This window comes from Scyliorhinus torazame, chromosome 9, assembly GCF_047496885.1.
Source record: "Scyliorhinus torazame isolate Kashiwa2021f chromosome 9, sScyTor2.1, whole genome shotgun sequence".
Taxonomy (NCBI): Eukaryota; Metazoa; Chordata; class Chondrichthyes; order Carcharhiniformes; family Scyliorhinidae; genus Scyliorhinus; species Scyliorhinus torazame.
The window spans coordinates 160,112,401-160,134,912 of NC_092715.1; the positions used below are offsets into that span (position 1 = coordinate 160,112,401).

The 22,512-nt window shown below is 44.1% G+C and overlaps 1 protein-coding gene across 3 annotated transcripts in view; it reads left to right on the plus strand.

Moving 5' to 3' along the window:
* The window catches only part of ntrk2a (neurotrophic tyrosine kinase, receptor, type 2a), a 358,867-nt gene that overhangs the window by 280,463 nt on the left and 55,892 nt on the right, over nt 1–22,512 (plus strand). For 2 of the 3 annotated variants that reach the window (XM_072516692.1, XM_072516693.1), the window contains exon 15: nt 13,126–13,366. In XM_072516692.1, coding sequence (XP_072372793.1) covers nt 13,126–13,366 — 241 coding nt within the window. Of the gene's footprint in view, nt 1–13,125; nt 13,373–22,512 lie in introns of all 3 variants that reach the window. The other variant, XM_072516690.1, reaches the window with a different exon arrangement.

The window sequence follows — 22,512 nt, forward strand, 5'->3', positions numbered from 1 at the left end:
GTTTTTCACAGTAACTTCATTGCAATGTTAATGGAAGCTTACTTGTGACAATAAAGATTATTATCATTATTATATTCTCCAAGTAAGGCTGCTGATGTAGAGTGGCATGCGAACCACTCTGCCCAATTTCTAACCCAATGTATTTATTGCACCAGAGGTCTGACTTCTAGGGCGGGATTCTCCGACCCCCCGCCGAGTCGGAGAATCGCCAGGGGGCAGCGTGAATCCCGCCCCGCCGCTCTGTGCTGGCTGCCGAATTCTCCGGCGCTGGTTTTTTGGCGGGGGCGGGGATCACGTTGCGCCGGTGGAGGGCCGTTGGCAGTGGCCCCCCCCCGGCGATTCTCCGGGCCCCGATGGGCTGAGTGGCCGCCCGTTTTCGGCTAGTCCCGCCAGCATGGATTAGACAAGGTCCATACTGGCGGGACCTGGCTCTGAGGGCGGCCTGCGGAGTCCTCGAGGGGGCGCAGGGGGATCCAGCCCCGGGGGGGCCCCCACGGTGGCTTGGCCTGCGATCGGGGCCCACCGATCTGCGGGCGGGCCTGTGCCGTGGGGGTACTCTTTCCCTCTGCGCCGGCCGCTGTAAAACTCCGACATGGCCGGCGCGGAGAAGAAACCCCCTGTGCACGCGCAGGGATGACGCCAGCGCTCCTGCACATGTGCCAACTCGCACCAGCCGGCGGAGGCCCTTCGGCGCCGTTTGGCGCGCCGCCAACCCCTCCAGCGCCGGCCTAGCCCCCGGAAGTGTGGAGGATTCCGCAACTTGCGGGCGGCCCGATGCCGGAGTGCTTCACGCCGCTCTTTGGCGCCGGTACGGCCCACCCGCCGGTTGGGGGTGAATCCCGGCTCTAATCTTGAACTCCATTCTAAGCCCATTAATAACAGTATTTTCAAATTCGCTACTACCACATCACAAAATGTTTCCCTCCATTCTGCCAATATAACATTGCAGGGTCTGCTTTCAACTGAAGACAGCCCAACTTTAACAAAACTGACCTCACAGAGAATTACCAAACTCTGCAGGCGTCATTCAACCCGTATGCATTATTTCACTTCCAGAGTACCCTTTCTGTGTTTGGCGCCTCTTTCAGAGGACAAAGAAAAAAATGTTTTTTGAAGCTGATGTTCCTGCAAGAAAGCAGCTTTAATATCTATCGACTGCCATTCCCAAGCATTTATGGCTAAAAGAGCCAAGAAAATCTCCAAAATAACCATCCCTGTCATAGGTGAATCTCCCCTTACATCTTGGCCACCCATCAGCTACCAGCCTGGGTTTGGCTTTACAAGTTCCATCAGGAAGCACCTTTCCCATCCATATCCATCTTTGAGATAAAACTTGTTGTCCCCTGTCTGGGTCCTCCGTGTACACCCTAAATTCTTTCCATCTTTGCAATTCTTGTTGTTTTCCATATTTTATTGATTTATAATCCAATTTGTCGGAAGATACTAAGGCCTCTTGATCATATGGGCACTCCTTGTAGCATTTCTAGTCTGTATCATATTTCTTTTTTTTTAATAACAAATTTAGAGGACCCAATTCATTTTTACCAATTAAGGGGCATTTTAGCCTGGCCAATCCACCTTCTCTGCACGTCTTTGGGTTGTGGGGGTGAAACCCACGCAAACACGGGGAGAATGTGCAAACTCCACACAGACAGTGACCCAGAGCCAGGTTCGATCCTGGGACCTCGGCGCAGTGAGGCAGCAATGCTAACCACTGCACCACCGTGCTGCCCTCTGTATTATATTTCTTGAACTTGTTGAGCTGTGCCCTTTATCCTGCCTTGTATCTCATTCTGAGCATCTACCTCTTGACCTCCCCCTCCTATTATGAGATGTCGTTACAACAATCCTTGATCTCTTCTTATGGGCGTTTGTACTGTCAGACCTAACTCACACTACGGAGCCCATTCAGTGGCCTTGTCGCGCCCAACTTGGTGTCAGAACGAGGCCGTTGAATCTTGCAAGAGGGCTCTTGCGAGATTTGTGACACTCAAAACGTCTCGTGATATTTAACAGAATATCGCAAGACATTGCCATTAGGCTAATTTACATATGCTTTCGCCGGATTGTTCGGTGCCTGGGACCTAATTGCCGTGCCTAGGATACTTCACCAGGGCGCTGTTTAGTACTGGCTCAAACAAAAATGGATCAGTCGAATTTGGCACCTGGCGGATCTCCCAGGCCATTATCATACAATTTACAGTGCAGAAGAGGCCATTCGGCCCATCGAGTCTGCACCAGCTCTTGGAAAGAGCATCCTACCCAAGCTCCACTCCTCCACCCTATCCCCATAACCCAGTAACCCCACCCAACACTAAGGGCAATTTTGGACACTAAGGGCAATTTATGATGGCCAATCCACCTAACCTGCACATATTTGGACTGTGGGAGGAAACCGGAGCACCCGGAGGAAACCCACGCACACACGGGGAGAACGTGCAGACTCTGCACAGACAGTGAACCAAGCCGGGAATTGAACCTGGGACCCTGGAGCTGTGAAGCAAATTGTGCTATCCACAATGCTACCGTGCTGCCCCTGAGTTGTTGAGGATATGGCAGGGTGGCACCCAGGTACTTTGGAACTGCCAGCCTGGATGCCAGGTTGACACTGCCAGAGAATGGCCCCAGGGGGGCTTTATCAGGTAAGAGGAAGGTGAGGGAGTGTTCCCGGGGGCCACCCCAGGGTTGGGAGAGGAGGGGAATGTCGCAAACGGGGAGGGGGGGCTGAAAGGGAGAGGAAAACAGTTAAGGACACCCTTCCAAAATGGTGCCCTGATCTGCGAGGAGCCTTTCCTGCTGTCCTTGCCAGTAGGAAATGACTTAAGTGCAGCCTCGGCGGAGGGAAATTTCCCAAGGCCAAAGAAAAGACAGCAAAATGCCGTTGAATAGTGGGGTGTTTCTGGAGCTGCTCCCGCTGGGAAACACCCTCTCCTGCCTTCTCCCGAACAGTCTGGTTTCCATGTTGCAAAATGATTGTTTCAACATCTATGTCTCTGACCTTTCCATGACATTTCCATTCTCTCTCTTTTTAGTATGCCATGTTTCCCTGTTTGAAAATAATTTCTGATGGCTGTACATTGTGCCTCGAAGCTCTCTGGCTACTTTTTAAGATTTCTGCTTTAAGGAATGCTCTTCTACCCATATGCTGCGTATTCAAATACCCAGATAAGGTGGAGTTAATTGTGCCCCCCCACCCCCTCCCCAAGCTGGAGGATGGTCATTCATGACTGAAGGAATTTTGGAACTGCTCCCAAAGCCCAACTGATAAGGACTGTAGCCTCCAACCATCTGTAGTGAATTATTTGCATAGATGGCCCATGCTAAAGCCAAAGTTAATTTACAACTTGGCCTAAATGCCAAAATTTTATCTATCACAGCATGATTTCCTTTGCACACCCCTTTACTGATTGGACTTTCTGCAGCTGCATTCATACACTCGTTCAACATGATGAAAGGCTAGCACCGATTAAAGTTAGTCTGCACTACGTAAAGCCAACCAGCTTCTCTTAAAATGAAAATGGTGGGACCAGGTGTCTGAAGTAATTCTGGAACTAATTCTGATGTCGAAGTAAGAAAGCTTAAAGATATTCCAGAACTGTAGTGGTGGCCTTGGTCAAGAAGGTGTAGAACAAGAAAGCCAGTAGGCTGCTCTTGGGTGGGAAAAAAATAAGACCCATGACTGCATAAAGCAGCAGACTCTACTGGTGAAGGTGGCAGTGTTTGTATGTTTCTTGATTTCAATTATTGAGTGTTTTGAGCCTGCAATAAGAAAAAAAAGACTCTTGAGAGGCAGAGGAGCTCTAAAATGGTGGCAGTAACCAGCTTCCTGCTCATGACATCACCCCTCTCTCACCGGACATCACAGCCGAGACATCTGTTTGGCCACGCTGCGCAATTGCACTGTTAATTGGCCCCCTTCTCATTGGGTATCTGCTCACTTGCCACCCAACACTTGATACTTGATTCACTGTGCTGATATGGAGGTGAGGTGGGTGTTACGATCCCAGTTGGTGTTATAACTGGATAGGAAGAAACTAGAATGGAATGCTAACTCAAAAGACTGTTATAAAACATGGAGGAACAGAGTTACAGGACTACTAATTAGTTTTAACAAGAAAAAACATTTATTAAACATTAAAAAATTGGATTTTGATACAATGGGTGGGATTCTCCGTTGGCTGACGCCACGGTTGGGAAACGCGATTGGACAGAGAATCGGGCGTGAAGCGAAAACCGTGGCCAGCACGGACGCCTGACAGAATGCCATGATCCGGTGCCTCGACAGCGATGTCAATGTGTTCTACTCCGCATGTACAGTAAACACCGCTGGCATATCATTAATGGGCCTGACCCGGTATTCTTTGGGACTCCCGCGATGCTCCGCCTCCGCCAAGAGGAATTACTGATGGCGAGTTTCACTTGTGGTTTTAAAAATCGATAACAGGCGTCGTGGCTTCTGAGAGAGAGTGAGGGGGTACAAAAAGTGTCTAACATCGCCATAGTATTCTGACAGTTGTGCTGTTGGCTGGGGGTTTCTGGCAGGGCCGAAGGGAGTAGCGGGGGCGGCCAAGAAGTGGGCCATGATGTTGGGATGGACAGTCATGGACCACCATTGCCGCAGCCACAGGTCATATAGGTGTCCCTCCAAGCCACTCCCTAGGTATCCTCTGGCCCCAGTCGACCCATCAACAGGATAGGCACGCTCCAGTGCAACAAGTGCCATTTGTTGGCTGGAATAAGTATGTGTAGAGAGTGGAGTGCTAATACGCGGCTGCTGCTTGTCAGCCTCTCGAGTGGCAATCCCGACCCCAGCGAATGGACACTGTTTTTCATTGGTGTCACTTGTGTTCCACGTGGCACCAGTGCTAGCCCATTCAAAGTTCTGGAATTGTTCCGGGACCGCTGCCAATCTTGCTGCCGTAGAAGTCCACTGATTCTGTCCCGTCATCAACACCAATCTCTGAAATGGAGAATCCTGCCCAATATGCCTGAACTTAGCTTTACAATTACACACAGATTTTAGGATTGACATGGATTACAAAATACATCTTAATCTACAAAAATCGCATTAAAACAAAGTCCCTTTTAAGCACACAAGGGGACTGTGGGCAAATACATCCTCCATTCTGACCCCCAAGTGAATGTTTGCGGATGTCTTCTCCGAATTCCCCCAGATGATTGTCACATGAGAGTTTCCAAACTCCACTCCGAAAAACACGCTTTAAAATCTTATCTCATAATTATGCTTTTCCTCAGCGGTTTTCATTCCGAAATTCAGACCAGATTTTCCAAATTGCACTTTTAAACAAAGCTTCTGCTCCACTTGTAACAGCCAATCCAGTCCAGGAATTTACACCACCTTTTGTGTAGATATCCCTCATCTTCACTCCATAGTTATTTCACCTCACATTCCAAAACCTCACAAGCCTCAAAACAACTTCAGATATATTTCTGGCTTCTCAGCCTCCTTCTCAGCTCTGTCTGTCATTCGTAAAGTGTTGTCTATTCTAGTACTTTTAACCTCAGTCTTCTTGGAAACTTCTCTTCATTTCTCCAGTTTCCTTAACTATCTGTTCTTTAGATCTTTGCACTTGTTTGTATAACTATTAATCCATGGTACGGCTTTTCTTATAGCAAAACTGAGAGAGCTGTTCCCTCTCTAGCCTTTTAAACAAACTGCTTCTGACAGAACTGTGAAAGTTCTCTCACTACCCGTCTCTAATTTCTCATAAATGCAGGTCAAACTAAAATTTAATAGTGTCTCTACCTTACAAGGCCCCAGTTGCTAAGCAACACACACATGCTTATGCTTTTTATTTATTCTTCATGCCGTAGCCCTCTCTAAGCACAATAGAAACTTAGTTGGACCTTAACCAACCCACACACATACAAACACCTTTGTCCAGCAGGAATCTAACTATAGGTGTTACCCTTCCAAGCAGATAAATATTAAATTAAACCCACTTAAAATTATACCTTATTTTTAATATTGGATCAAGTAAACCGCTCACTCTCCACTCCTCCTCCCTCACCCCACTGAAAACCATAAGATCCAATCATGATTATGTTTCTGAAGAGTCTGTTCTTGGACAGTAAACTTGAAGAAGCTTTTCAATTTGACAGGCAAGGGTAATTCCTTGCATTATGTTCACTAAAATTCTAGAAAGCCGTAAATTTGAAATGTTTGCTTTTTGTTGGTCCCCTGGGTTCTTTTGTAAACGTATGCATTTCCAGATAGCTTTTTGATGCCTCATGTGAGACTTTGATTGTCCGAACATTCTAATCGTCAGCGTATTGGCACTCTCAGCTCTCAATCAGAAGTTTCTATAACTCGAGTCTACAACCTAAGCTGACACTTCAGTGCAGGACTGAAGGACTATTTCTTTGTTAGAGATGCTTTCTTTAAATCATTAAACAGAGGCCAGAGGTGACATAACAGATTCTGTTGCACTATTTGAAATCAAGCAGGAAATTCCCCCAATATCCTGGGTAACAATCATTCCTCAACCAACACTATAGAGGCAGAATAATTGGTTATTTAATATATTCCGCTGCACAAATCAACAACTGCCTTCAATGAATACAGTTCAAAAATAATTTGTTGACTGTGGGATATCCAAGAGATGTGAAAACTTTTATACATTCAAATGCTTTAATCCCTAATGTTCGCAGTATTTATTTACTTATTTAATGACTTAGAAAGCCCCCACCACCACTGTAAAATTCAGTGAGAGGATCATTTTTTAATCAGATTTTATTGCAACATTGAATAAATCCTGCTTTCTTTGAAACGTCTATAGTGTCATTTATTCATAGGGAACTGCAGGATGTCAGAAGGTTGCCATTCTTCAACAGATGCTGCTCTTAAGTATTAAAACAGATGTGCTTGAAACAGGAATGATGTGACCTAGCGGTTTCATTCTCTTCTGTGCTTTTTGGTCTTACAAGTTCTTCAATTTTGATTCTGCCAGTAAAAAGCTGCTCCTGACCCCATCAGAGCCCTGAATCAAACATGGGCAATGAGCTAAATGTCTGAGGAGAAAGGAAGAGTAACCCCTTCTCTCATTAGAAATCAGGGCAGCATTTAGCTAAGTGTGCAGAAAGGAATCGATCCCACCAACACTGAGGTCAATGGCGGTGGGGAGGTGGGGGCGGGGAGGGGGTGGGGGGTGAGGGGGGGCAGCAGTGGTGTTGCAGTTAAAGGTAAAATATTCCAACAACTGGAGTTATACTTGGCATATCGGAAGCTGGCTTTGGTAATGAAAGCCAAATCATTCTAATCCTAGAACCTTGTTGTCAGAGTTCCTCAGGACAGTGTCCTTCCCATCACCATCATCCTGAGATGCTTCATCAATAACAGGGAGTTATTAATAACAGGATCAGGGGGTTAGATAGGGTGGACAGTGAGAGCCTTCTCCCGCGGATGGAAATGGCTGGCACGAGGGGACATAGCTTTAAACTGAGGGGTAATAGATATAGGACAGAGGTCAGAGGTAGGTTCTTTACGCAAAGAGTAGTGAGGCCATGGAATGCCCTACCTGCTACAGTAGTGAACTCGCCAACATTGAGGGCATTTAAAAGTTTATTGGATAAACATATGGATGATAATGGCATAGTGTAGGTTAGATGGCTTTTGTTTCAGTGCAACATCGTGGGCCGAAGGGCCTGTACTGCGCTGTATCGTTCTATGTTCTATAATCTCTGTCGTATCAGGAGTAGAGCTATTCATTGATGAGTCCACCAAGTTCAACTCTATTCACAACTACTTTGACAATGGAGCCACGCCTGCCATCTGGGCTTCTGCTGACAGAATATAAAATATTGTTGGCAAAAATTAAAGTTCATGGAATTGAAGCCCAATAAAATCATAAAGAGCATTGAAAGATTGAGTGATTAAAACAGGGGCATATGGATTTCAATGTAAATAAGTGTGGTGTCATCCATTTTGGACCAAAAAGGATGCATCTGAATATTATTTAAATGGTGAAAGCCTAGGAACAGTGGAGGTCCAAAGAGATTTTAGGTGTCCATGTACAGAAATCATAAAATGTAGCAATCAAGTATAAAATATAATCAAAACTGGAATGAAACATTAGCCTTTATAATTCATTGTCAGGTGTGCTGTGTCTGAAGGCAGGTCCTTGGATCATTGTCTGTTGATGCTTCATCATTAGCTGTTTTCTTGGCAGTGGTGGTTTGCCTTCCACATTCAGAAGCAGGGTAGGGAGGCAGATCCCAGTTCTACCTCAACCACAATGGAAATTGAACCTGCGCTGTTGGCATTACTTTGAAACATAGATTACCTATCAAACTACTATCTTTTTTTTCCACAGTAACTTCATTGCAGTGTTAATGTCAGCCTACTTGTGACAATATTAAAGATTATAATAAAGATTATCTGAACTAACCAGCTCCAGGGCTGGATTAGCACACTGGGCTAAATAGCTGGCTTGTAATGCAGAACAAGGTAGCAGCGCGGGTTCAATTCCCGTACCGGCCTCCCCAAACAGGTGCCGGAATGTGGCGACTAGGGGCTTTTCACAGTAACTTCATTGAAGCCTACTTGTGACAATAAGTGATTATTATTATTATTCCAAGGGTTAGGTTACAGAAAAACATTGCACAAACTAGGCTTGTACTCTTGTTAAGGGGTGATTTACACCATAAGACCATAAGATATAGGATCAGAATTAGGCCATTTGACCCATCAAGTCTGCTCCGCCATTCGATCACAGCTGAACTGTTCCTCAGCCCCATTCTCCTGTCTTCTCCACATAACCCCTGATCTCCATATTCATTAAGAAATCCCCTTACTAATCAAGAACACCAGATTTGTGTTTGAGGTGCTGTTACCTACAGACTAAGAGCTGGATGGTGAAATCAGACAGAATAGTTCTTTCTTAGAACATCAGAACCAGGAGTAGGAGTAGGTAATTTGGTCTTTCGTGGCTGCTCCACTGTTCAATATGACCATGGCTGATCTCATCATGGCCTCAACTCCACCGTGCTGCCTGTCGTCCATAACCCTGCAACCCATTACCAATTAAAAATCTGTCTAACTCCTCGTTAGATTTACTCATTGTCCCAGTATCCACTGCACTCTGGGGTAGCGAATTCCACAGACTCACAACCTTTTAGGAGAAGTAGTTTCCCCTCATCTCTCTTTTAAAATTGCTATCTCTTATCCTGAGACTATGACCTCTTGTTCTAGAATGCTCCACAAGAGGAAGCATTCACTCCATGCCTACCTTATTCATACGATTTATCATCTTATATACCTCAATTTGATCTCCTCTCATTCTTCTAAACTCTAGAGAGTATAGGTCTAAACTGCTCAATCTCTCTTCATACGACAAAGCCCTCATCTCTGGAATCTGGATTTAATTGAGGTTTTTTTAGGGTGTTAGGAATTGGTCGGGTAGATAGAGATTTTTTTCCAATGGTTGGAAGTCTAGGACAAGAGAACAGAACCTTAAAACCAGAGTTTTGCCATTCAGGAGAGAAGTTAAGAAACGCTTATGCATTCAAAATGTGGTAGAAGTGTGGAACTTTCCCCATAAAAAATAATACGTGCTAGCTCAATTAATAATTTTAAATCTGAACTCAACAGATCTTTGCTAATCATGTTATAAAGGGGTATGGAGCCAGGCATATGGGTGTTGGAAAGAGCCAAATCAGCCATAGAATACCTACAGTGCAGAAGGATGCCATTTGGCCCATCGTGTCTGCACTGACTCTCTGAAAGAGCATCCGACCCAGGCCCACTCACCCGACCTATCCCCGTAACACCACCTAACCTGCACATCTTTGGACACTATGGGGCAATTTGTACCATGGCTAATCCACATAACCTGCACATCTTTGGACTTTGGGAGGAAACCGGAGCACCCGGAGGAAACCACACAGTCATGGGGAGAAAGTGCAAACTCCACACAGACAGTCATGCAAGGCCAAAATTGGACCAAGGTCCCAGGTTGCATCTCTTGCAATTCTCCTTTCAGTCACATGGCTTTCTGACTTCCACATATTTCACCATCTGTTTAACTCCGTTGGGTCAACATCCTGGAATTTTCTACTCAATAGCAAGTTGGGGGCTTTGATTGATTGATTGATTGCTATTTATTGTCACATGTACCGAAGTACAGTGAAAAGTATTTTTCTGCGGCCGAGGGAACGTACACAGTACGTACATAGTAGACAAAAGAATAATCAACACCATTACCACTGTGATGATTCTAAGAGAAAACCCGTCACCGCCTTTATAGGGCAAATGGCATTGTCAGAGGTGCGCACATCTCAATAACAAATAACATTTAAAAGATATATATTTTTGAACTCCTAGAGCTAGGTCTTTCAGGAGCAATATTAGGACAAACGTTTTCACATGAAAGGTTGTAGGGATGTAGAACTCTCTCTCTCTCTCTCCCCTCTTCCCCCCCCCCCCCCCCCCCCCCCCCACCCAATATTGTGGACATGAGGGGGCAATTGGGCTTTCTTGACTGAGATACATCAATTTTTGTTAGGTAGATAAGGGAATCTAAAGATCTGGAGCAAAGTAGGTACATGGAATTGAAATAGATGAGCCATGAAATAACTGAATAGTACAGCTTGCTTGAGAGGTACTTCCTCCTGTTCCTAAGTTCTACGTTAGAATTATCACAACTGGAAAATGTGTCCAAACACTAAAACAACCAGACGAGTGGTTCTAACCTCAGAATTAAGTTGCAATATAATGGCTTCTTACAGCACAGAAATATAGCTTTAACCCTGAAAACAACTGCAAGGCAGCACTGATTCCTGGTTGCAGCCAGCCAGATTGAGAGGCTGATTGAGGGACTGGGGGGATGGGAGTGAAGGAGAAAAGGAAGAACCTTTGCTCCCGCCAGCCATTAAGGAGTGCTGGAAAGTCACGGTGTTGCCCCATTCAAACATTCTCACTTCCCTTCAGTTGCTGGATTTCCAGAAACCTTGGAAACCTGGCTGGTAAGCCAGCTTAAAATTTTAAATGATGGTAAAATGTAGCGCTGACTCCATCGAACTGGAACTCATAACAGATGGTATTAGTATTTAATTTCCTTATGTTATTATGAATTCCTATGGGGTTTTTCCTCAATCATTCACCGGATTCAAGGTGATACACTTTAGGTCTATTTTATCCAATCAACCTTTTAAGATTTGGATAAATTTGACATCCGTGTAATCTTTGAATCCTGCTAGAGGTTGAGAGGATCATTTTCACTTGAATGAGATGAGGTCGCCTTTAGAGGCAACTACATTGACTGTCCACCTTAAATACTCTTTCCCAAGGCTCTCTCCAGGGGTATCTGCCCTCAAAGAAAAATTCAGTAAATTTTACTGATGGCAATTGAGGAAAATTTAAGTTGGGTCTTTGTCTTTTCACCATTTTTGCTCATATGACTGGCATTCACTTTCGGCTGCACCTTGGTATGATAAGAGTGCTTTTGCTTCAACCTCCCATCACGCTCACAATCAACACAAGCTCAATTTTAAAGATGTCTTATGCTTTGCCTCACTATCCCAAGGAAAAGTTTAAATATTTTGTGTCCATAAATTCCCAAAGTGAATAAATAAAAAAGAACTTGAAGTGCTTTTAACACCCTTCGGACACTACACAGTGCTCCAAAGTCAATAAATTACCTGAATAGCGTGGTCATAGTTTGCACACACAGTTGCTAATTAACACACAGCAGGATCCCAGAAACAGGAAAGAAATATAGCACTGGATAATTTGTTTTGGTGACTTTGGTTGAGGGTGAAACCTTGGAAAGGCATTCGAAGGACTTCTCTGCACGTCTTCAAATAGTGCTTTAGGAACTTTACCATTCAACTTAGAGAGCAGTTTAGCATCTCATTCAGAAGGAATCCCTCAATCAGTGCTGCAATGAAATGTCCACTAAGGCTACATACTGAAATGGATGATTGAATCTTGACTTGGGACTTTCTGACTATTACACAACAGCACTACTACGGAGGCAAGGCTGAATAACGGTATAATGCCTAAAGAGTAAATATAAATGCCAAAATACTATGGATAAATCTCAGTTTCTACTGAATTATATCAATAGCAGTGAATATTGCTGATTACATCCTATTGTCTTTGACTCAGAATATTCTCCAGTTGATGGAACACATTAGTATTGCTGCTTAAAGATGTTAGTTAATTCAGCAAAAATTATTCAATTTTCATAAAACTAACAGCATGTGTTTGAAAGTCAGACTCAATGATTTATTTAGTCTTGCTGACTTTTCATTCGCTCCTAAATTTCTCATCATAGATTTGTTCTTCAACGTGGAACATTTCTCACTGAGTGGAGTAAGAATTAAATAAATTGTAAATAACCTTTCCGTGAAGAAACAAAGGAAAACTGAAGAAAATATTTCGAAAGCTCAGTCATTCAATGTGCTGATCTTCTTAACTTGAGATGGGCAAGGTTGTTAGAAATCACTAATACTCATTTATTATGAGCACAACGTAAAACAGATGTTTCTAAATTATCTGCACATTTTACTGAATCTTCCACCTCAGTCACATTGAAGCAACAGCCAGACTTGTGACTTTTGATGAGCAACTTGTGATAAATTTTAAAATAATTATTCTGAATTCTTGGCATATTTGTATGCGACCACCACATTGTAAATATGAGTGTCTTTACTAATATGTTTTCATTTTAATCTTGAAGGAAACTTGCCACCTATTTATCAATAATAAACATATACACAGTTCATTTAGAAAAACATTTTCATTCTTGTGAAGGTATTATTTCAGGACTGGTTGTGTTAGTATATGTTCAATGTCACATTTCAAATTATTCGGGTCAACTGGAAGATCTTATTAATACTTAGACTGTAATTTCAGCTAATTTTAATTATTGTTAAATAGACACAGTGCTGTATGATCCCCACTTCAATTATACTTTACATCTGTCTTTTGTCTTGTACAGAAGTAGAGAAACAGGCACATGAGGGAAAGGGAATGTACAACTGGGTGAAAATATGCAGGTTCACAGAAGAGATTCCTCATGAGCGAAGTTAAGATTACCATAAATCCAACACACCACTTTGCAAATACTAATTTAGCTTAATGCCCTTTTGTTGAATCTCCAGGTCCCATGGACCTGATGCTGTGTTCCTCAGTGATGGCCAGTGCAACAGAATGGCAGAGCTGACTCAGTCACAAATGCTACATATTGCCATGCAGATAGCAGCGGGGATGGTGTATCTGGCATCTCAACACTTTGTTCATCGTGACCTGGCTACTCGTAACTGCCTGGTGGGAGAAAACTTGCTGGTGAAGATCGGTGATTTTGGCATGTCCAGAGATGTGTACAGCACAGACTACTATAGGGTAAGTGTAAGTTGACATTTACTTACAATATTACTATTATTCTTTAACCTGTGAAACAGAATAACAAAGTAATGTGTTAGTTATAATAAATGCTCTACTGCAGTAAATCACCATTATAATTCAGTAAAGAAATTCTTACCATAGCAATGGCTATATCTGCAACATGCTAAAAATAGCTGTGTGGGAGTCCAGATCAAGAATCTTTCAATTACAGCTAGACCATTACAGAGCTATATCAGGGAGCGCTTTCTTATAGAATCATAGAATAGTTACATCACAGAAGGAAGCCATTCAGCCTGGCATGTCTGGGCTGGCTCTCTGCAAGAGCAATTCAACCCGTCTCACACTGCCCCCTTTTCCCCTACTCCTGCAATTTTCTTTTATGCAGAGGATGATGGAAATCTGGAACTCTCTCCCCTAAATTACCATTGAGGCTAGATTAATTAAGCATTTCAAAACCGAACAAAGGGTTGTGGAACCGCGGTGGGTAGATTGAGTTAAGATACAGATCAGCTATGACTTAATCAAATGGTGGAACAGGTTTGAGAATCTCAATGTTCACTTTAACTAACAAGGTTCTTCTTGTATTCCTAACATGCTCGTGCTTGCTATATACATCAAAGTCACCCATTGCTGACAGACAAGCTATCCTCTCCAGCTTGTGTGACATCATCATAACCAGCCTGGCATGTTACTCGTGAATAATTTCCCTTCAGCCCCTGCACTTCAGACATGCTGACTGGCAAAGCTGCATTCTGAACGTTGGTCTGAAAAATTGAACTTGTTTTTTTAGATTGCTGTTTATAGCCCCTGCTCTGCCTATTTAAAAAAAGACTATAGCTACACTTAACCAACGAAACATCTATCCGAATCTGAAGAGAACAAAAGAAGGCACATTGAAACATTTGTATAGGATTAAGATAAGTTCAACTGGGAAGTTTTTCAAATTCAAGTTGATGTTCACTGATTGATGCATGTGATTCCTTTTATAAGTTCTTAGGTAGGATTTAGTGGTGGAACCCCCACCCTGAACCAAACCCTGCCCATTCCTTCAAAGCTGTCCTGACCTGACTCTGAAAGGTTCTGGATTTTGCGTTGTAATCTCCGATACTTTTGTGGTTGTGCAACACCACATTTAGAACAGATTCAGCATTGTTCATTTTAACTAACAAATGTGATTAGAATAGAACAAAGATTGAACAGAATTAAAATACATTGAAAATACCATACGTACATAATACCTGAAAATAACATTTAGGAATGACCCTTTTATCATAAGTCTTAAGTGGGGATACTCATTTCTGTATTTAAATAGCAACAACTTATATTTATATCCTGCCTTTAACACAATGAAACATTTTGAGGTGCTTCGCAGTCTCTATATTGAATGACTCTATATTAAACACAAAAAATCTTACTAATCATTAACCTTCCAGCTGGTGCTTAAGTGTTAGAGTTTAGCCTTAACGATGCATCGATGTGGCACTCAGGCAACTGGGCAAGGCTGCATTTTTCTGGAGGGCTCATTGGGCTATAAATATACTCACAATCATGAGCTGTTGAAATCTCTAGAAGGTATGAAATTCCTGGAGCTGGACTTCATTCCAGAAATATAGCTGAACAGGGTTCCAGACACAAATGTTTTCTGTGGCTCTGACCCTGGCTAAATCCCAGGATAAGGAGACGTCTACGCTAGGGTTAGGGGGACCTTAGCACTATGATACCTGACTAACTGTTCAACTAAATTAGGTCTAAAACATAAATTTAAAATAAATTCTTTGTTGTCATTAGGAGATTGGTATTTCCTGAGGTTCTGAACTCCATTTCCATCAGGATCTGATTGTGCTGGTGTGCTTCACATTGGTGACATGTCAGGTGGCATTTCTTCCCCAACAGTTCTGCCTCTTCCACTGACATCTATATGGACTGGGGGAGACATGAGAAACGCCAACAAGCACTTCCAACCAAATTATGTAGTGGTTAAAATAAAGAGGAAAGATTTGGCACAATCAGATCCTGCGTGAAATCTCAGTCCGCCCACCCAACATTCATTGCCACTGTGACCCTTGCTCCCCAAGCTCAGGAATTCTAGAGCATGTGCAATCAAAAGCTTTTTTACTATTAAGAAGTGAAAGTGCTGATGTAACACTGTCTTATTACCGTAATAATATTGTTGGGGATACTATCATCCATCTGCTTCAGTGTATGAGTAACAGAAACCCTGGAAAGCAACTTAAAATTTATCACCATGACATCTAAAACAAGTGCACTGCTGTAATGAAAGCACCTTAACATTGTTATGTTATTTTAATGACTGGTTCTCAATATGTTCAAAATAATCACACTTTTCACTCAAAAATGCTGGAGTTTCATCAAGTGTATTTCTTGTATTTCTCCATGTGGCTGGTGGGCTGGTGCATTGTTACACAGCACATAACAGCAGTGCAACAGTAAATGTGGCATCCAAGGATATGTATTCACATAACAAATAGTTCCTAGCTCTTTGAAAATAATGTAACTTAACATTCTTAATTCTTTAAAAGAATATATAGTGGCTCTATATCAATATCATTTTTTAAATTCTTACATGGGATGTCAGTGTCACTTGGTAGGCCAGCATTTATTGCCCATCCTAATTGCCCTTGAGAAGGTGGTGGTGAGCTGCCTTCTATAATCACTGCAGTCCATGTGGTGTAGGTATTACCACAGTGTTGTCAGGAAGGGAGTTCCAGAATTTTGACCTGGCAACACTGAAGAGGTGGTGATATATTTTCAACTCTGGATGGTGCGGGGCTTCGAGAGGAACATTCAGGTAGTGGTGTTCTGATGAATCTGTTGCCCTTTTTCTTCTAAGTGGCAGAGATCACAGGTTTAGAAGGTGCTGTCAAAGGAAGCTTGATGAATTGCTGAAGATTATCTTGTAGATTTGGATCTGGGTTTGTTTTATTGTCACACACTGATTGCAGACACTGTTGCCAATGTGCGCCGATGATGGAGGGTGTGAATGTTTAAGGTGTACATCAAAAATGTGCCATTAAAGCTGGCTGCTTTATCCTGGATGGCGTTGAGCTTCTTGAGTGTTGGAGCTGCACTCATCCAGGCAAGTGGAGAGTATTCCATTACACTCCTGACTTGTGCTTTGTAGATGGTGGACAGGCTTCGGGGAGACAGGAGGTGGGAAACTCACCGCAGAAGTCTCAACCTCTGACCAACTCTTATAGCCACAGTATTTATATAGCTGGTCCAGGTCAGTTTCTGGTCAATTTCTGATCAATGGTTACACCAAGATGTTCAGCGATGGTCATGCCATTGATTGCCAAGGGGGCGAGGGTTGGATTCTTTCTTATTCGAGATGGTCATTGCCTGGCACTTGTTTGGTGCAAGTATCACTGACCATTTATCAGCCTATGCTTCAATATTGTCCAGGTCTTTCAGCATATAGGGACACTGGCTGCTTCAGCATCTGAGGAGTTAGGAATGATACTGAACATTGTGAAATTATCAGCAAATTATCCGACCTAATGATAGAGGGAACGTCATTGAGGAAGCAGAGGAAGGTGACTGAGCAGAGGACACTACCCAGAAGAGTTGCTGAAGCGAGATCCTGGGACTGTAATGATTGACCTCCAACAACCACAAATGTATGTTTCCAATCAGTGGAGGGTTTTGACCCTGATTTCCCATTGACTTCAGTTTTGCTGGGGATCTTTGGTGTCACATTCAGTCAAATGTTGCCTTGATGTTAAGGCCAGTCACTCTTACCTCAACTCTTTTTCAACTCTTTTATCCATGTTTGGAACAAGGTTGTAATGAGTTCAGAAGCTAAGTGTCTCGTGGAACCCAAACTGATATTAATAAGTAGGTTCTTGCTATGTAAGTGCCTTTTGGTAGCAACGTCAACAACATTTTCCACATGATTACTGATAATCATGAGTAGACTGATGGAACGGTATTTGGACAGGTTGCATTTGTCTTGCTATTTTGCACAGGACATTTCTGGGCAATTTTCCACATTGTCAGATTGTAGCCAGTATTGTAGCTTTACTGGAACAGCTAGGGGCCTGGCAAGTTCGGGAGCACAAGTCTTCAGCGCAACTGCCAGAATGTTGTCAGGGCCAATCGTCTCGGCAGTGCCCAGTGCCTTCAGCCATTTCTTCATATCATGTGGGTGAATTGAATTAGCTGATGAGTGGTATCCGTGATGCTGGGGACCTCAGGAACAGGGCAAGATGGATCATCAACCTGACAATTCTGGCTGAAGTTGGTTGTAAATACTTCAGTCTTGTCTTTTGCAGTGATATGCTGCGCTCCCCCCAAATTGAGGATGGGGATATTTGTGGAGTCTTCTCCTCCTGTTAGTTGCATAATTGTCTACCACTATTCATGACAGGATGGGCAGCACGGTAGCACAGTGGTTAGCACAGTTGTTTCACAACTTCAGGGTCTCAGGTTCGATTCCCGGCTTGGGTCAGTGTCTGTATGGAGTCTGCACATTCTCGCCATGTCTGCGTGGGTTTCCTCCGGGTCCTCCGGTTTCCTCCCACAGTCCAAAGATGTGCAGGTTAGGTGGATTGGCCATGATAAATTACGTTTAATGTCCATAAAAAAGGTTATGTGGGGTTACTGGATTACGGGGATAGGGTGGAGGGTGGGCTTAAGTGGGGTGCTCTTTCCAAGAGCCAGTGCAGACTCGATGGGCCGAATGTCCTCCTTCTGCACTGTAAATTCTATGATTCTATGACTAGATTTGGCAGGATTGTCGAGCTTTCATCTGATCTGTTGGTTGTAGAATCACTTGGCTCTGTCTATTGCATGCTATCTCTACTGGTTGAAGTGTCATAGACCTATATTTAGGGGGGAACGATTCAGGTGGCTGGTTCATTATACAGAGCGACGGCAACAGCTCAGGTTCAATTCATGTACCAGATGAGGGTATTCATAAAAGCCCCGCCTTCACAACGTTTCCCCTTGCCTGAGGTGTGATGACCCTCAGTTGACCCACCAGTCAGCTCTCAAGGGGGAAAGCAGCCTCTGGTCCTCAGGGACTGTGGCAACATTTACATTTAGTCCTATGTTGTAGCTTCTCAAGGGTGACACCTCTTTACGTATGTCTGGTGTTGCTCCTGGGATGCCCTCCTTCACTCTTCATTGAACCAGGGTTGATTACTCAGCTTGTTGCTAACAGTAAATTGAAAATAAATATTTCATGGGATGTGGACATCACTGGCAAAGTCAGCATTTTTTATCCATCATGAATTGCCCTTGAACCAAGTGCCTTGTTACGCCATTTCAGAGGTCATTTATGTGTCAACCACACGTACATTACCCTCCCTTCAAGATATTAGCGAGTCAGATGGGTTTTTATATCTCTCGACAATGGTTTCATCACCATTATTTGACTTTTTCACATTCTACCATCTGCTGTGGTGGGATTCAAACTAAGGTCACCAGAGCATTTTCTTGGGTCTCAAGATTACTAGTCCAGTGACAATACCACTATACCTTAAGTGAAGTATATGCCGGCCATGAGGTTACAGATTGTGGTTGAGTACAATTCTGCTTTTGCTGATGGATCACAGTGCCTCATGGATACCATGGGCAGGATTCTCCGGTATCCGGCGGGCGGACCTTGCCGGCCCCGAGGAGTGGCGTGAACCACTCCGGCGTCGGGCCCCCTGGAAGGTGCGGAATCCTCCGCACCTTCGGGGGCTAGGCCGGCACTGGCGGGGTTGGTGGCTCCCCGCCAACCGGCGCCGAAGGGCCTCCGCTGACTGGCACAAGTTGGCGCACGCGCGGGAGCGCCAGGAGGATCCAACGTGTTCCAGCGCGTGCGCAGGGGATTTCCTCTCCGCGCCAGCCATGGCGGAGCTTTACAGCGGCCGGTGCGGAGGGGAAGAGTGCCCCCTCGGCACAGGCCCGCCCGCAGATCGGTGGGCCCCAATCGTGGGCCAGGCCACTATGGGGGCTCCCCCAGGGCCAGATCCCCCCGTGCCCCCCCCGGGGACTCCGCAGGCTGCCCCAGAGCCAGGCCCCGCTGGTAAGACCCTTGTGTAATTTACGCCGGCGGGATCGGTCGAAAACGGGCGGCCACTCGGCCCATCGCGGAGCGGAGAATCGCCGGGGGTGCCGCTGCCAACGGCCCCCGACCGGCGCAACGCCATTCCCGCCCCCGCCAAAAAACCAGCGCCGGAGAATTCGGCAGCCGGCAACGGGGCGGGATTCACGCCGTCCCCTGGCGATTCTCCGGCCCGCCGGGGGTCGGAGAATCCCGCCCCATGTTTTAGAGTTACTAGATGTGGGCCGCGATTTTGCGGCTATGCTGTGCCTGAAAAACAGCTTGGCACAGCGTGACCAATAGAAACTGAGAGGCCCCACTCCCGGGATCTACCCAACTTGCAGCACCTTGCAAGATCTAATGCGCTCTTGCAAAATGTTGCGATGTGACACTTTTCAGTAAATCTGCATATTAAAGCTGGTGTCACTTTAATGTGCAGATTCCTGAGGTACACGAGGTGTGGGATCGATCTCCTTTGCCTTGGAGATCTTGGGTGAGTGTTGTTCAGTACTCGTCTCCACAAATGGGAATCAGACAGAACGGCACTCGTGGGGGTCTGCCAGGGGATCGGAGGTCCCTAGGTGCATGCCCTTTGGGCAAGGTGGAAACATGGCACTGTTGGTGCCACCTGGGCAGCCTGGCAATGCCAGCCTGGAACCCTGGCAGTGCACAAAACACGGCTATGTGTGGCCTTAGCCTCACTTCCCCACTGGAGCCGGCTATCTAATGCAAGTGCTGTTTTATAGCGTTATGTTTCTCGGCACTGCAAGTTCACTATGGGACTTTGTTCCCATTTAGTTAAATCCTGTCCTAGTTCTAAATAATCTATCTAACTCTTCCAATCATTAACTTTTTTTCTAAAGAAGGTTAACAAACAAGCTTTATAAATAAACAGAACACCTTAACAGTCTTTTATAGCTTGTTTTCTTTTCCTAAAATATTATTCACGGTAATCACTTAGGTGGTAGAATGTTGTGGCTCGACCTTGTAGATTTGGTATTCATCACTCTCACTGGTGCGCTGACACGCTGCACAGGTGATGTTGTGTGTGTTGCTCCTCGTGTAGAAGATGTGTTTGATGTTGCTAATGTTGTGGCACTTGTTGTTGATGTTCCACCATTTGTTATTGATACTGTTCATGTTATCTCTCTGATTAGTGATGTTGATGTTTTTTTTCACTTTTCCAGCTCAGATGTAGGTCGAATATGAATTCTGCTCCTTCTCATTTGCTCAGCGGCTTCAGTCTCAGTGATGTATCACCTTAGGAGTCCCAGCTTCGCCCACAACCTTTCCCGGATTTTGAGCTTTCATGATTGGATCCTGTACATGTACAGATTTTCCTTTTAACAATGCAGGCAGAAATCTGACATACTTGTTGAAGTAGTGACGTTCATCTACCTGAGCATCAATGAGCTGTTGTCTTACTTCCTCCTGGTCAGTTAGAGGGAACATCTTGCTTGACAGAGAAGGTTTAGATATTCTTCCATTCAACAGCTCTGCAGTAGATTTCATGTCAGCCTTGAGAGGTTCAGATCAGAGTAACAAGAAGGCAAGGTCTGGGTCTTCCTTTCTTCTCGGCATTTTGTAAGGGCTCTCTTGACTGTCTGAATGTTTTTTTCCTATTAACCCTCGTCTCTTTAAGTAATATGATGAAGAGGTAATGATGTAGAATCCATAGTCCTCAGTGAATTTCCTAATTCCCTGGAGATGAATTGGGTTTCATTGTCACATTTATGCTTTCAGGAATACCTTGCTCAGCGAGAACTCATACTGCTGAGATGATTGTTGGAGCTTTCAAATCTTTCACCTTTTTGACAAAAAAGAACTTTGAGTCATGGTCTGCACCTATGTGATACCATCCTTGATTGTGGATGAATAAATCGACTTCCAAAGTATGCCATGTTCTGGGTGGTTCTCCAGTAGCCATCACCTCTTCTTTGTACAGTGTATTTCTGTACTGCTGGCATACATTGCATGTAGACACCATTCTTTCAATGTCTTTGTAGGTACCTATCCAGTACACAGCTGATCTGGTCCTGAGCTTATGCTTCGCCTTTCCCATGTGGTCTTCAAGCATCTCCCAGAGAAATTCTTCCTGCATCATTTTGGGTATGATTATTCTGGAATTGGCTGGTCTTAACTTTTAATCTGATTCAGTTTTGATGGTACTAAGTTCACTAGGAGCTTTATACCTGGATCTTTTATTTCATGGTTTACCGAGATAAGCTGCAGCTCTTTGCAATTTCTCATCCCTAGGATAGCAGGACCTTCTGTTTCAGTGATGTAGAACATACAGGTAACACCTTTCCTTTGTGTGTTCCTCTGATTTGGGTTGTTCCTAGGTTTTGAATCTCAGTGCCCTCATTTGCTGTTCGCATGATGTTGCTCAGTTGCACAGCACCGTTCCTTGGATATCCATTTACTTTTGGATTTTCAGGAAATGTCTTCTGGTATAGTCCGAGTGGGATAGTGGCACTCTATACTCCAATATCACGCTTCAACTTCAAATTGTGGCCTGATTTCTCATCCTCCTTAATCTGAATGATTGCGTGAATTTCTTTTCTCTGGCAACTGTTGCATCCAACCATTTAATGCGGCTGTTTCCTATGCCTATTGTGCCCTCATACTTATCATCATTGCCTAGGGTATGGATGTTTTGGTTCTTTTTGCTTCTCATTTGCCCTGTTGCTCTGTCTCTGACAACATATTTACCACCTTCTTAGTTCTGCACATCTTGAGTTTGCTATTCTCAAGCTCTGCAGTTTGGGATATTTCCTTCTCTCTGCTGTGAACTCATATGGGCATGCACAGCTCTTACATACTTTACTCTGCCTGGAGTGCATTCGTTTATTGATGTTTTACTGCATCAACCCTTTCTCTTTGAAAGCAAGCTATTTGGGTAGTCAGCATTTTCATCAGTCTACTTATGGCTTTGTGTGTCCTGGCAGTGTCAACAACCTGTAATATTGTGAACTTGTCCTTTCCAATTAAATCCTTTTGTACTTCAGGGTGTGTAGAACCTTATATAGCAGCTATTATGATCCTTGTAGAGATTAATTATGTTCAAAAAGAAATTCGAACTTCTAGTAAT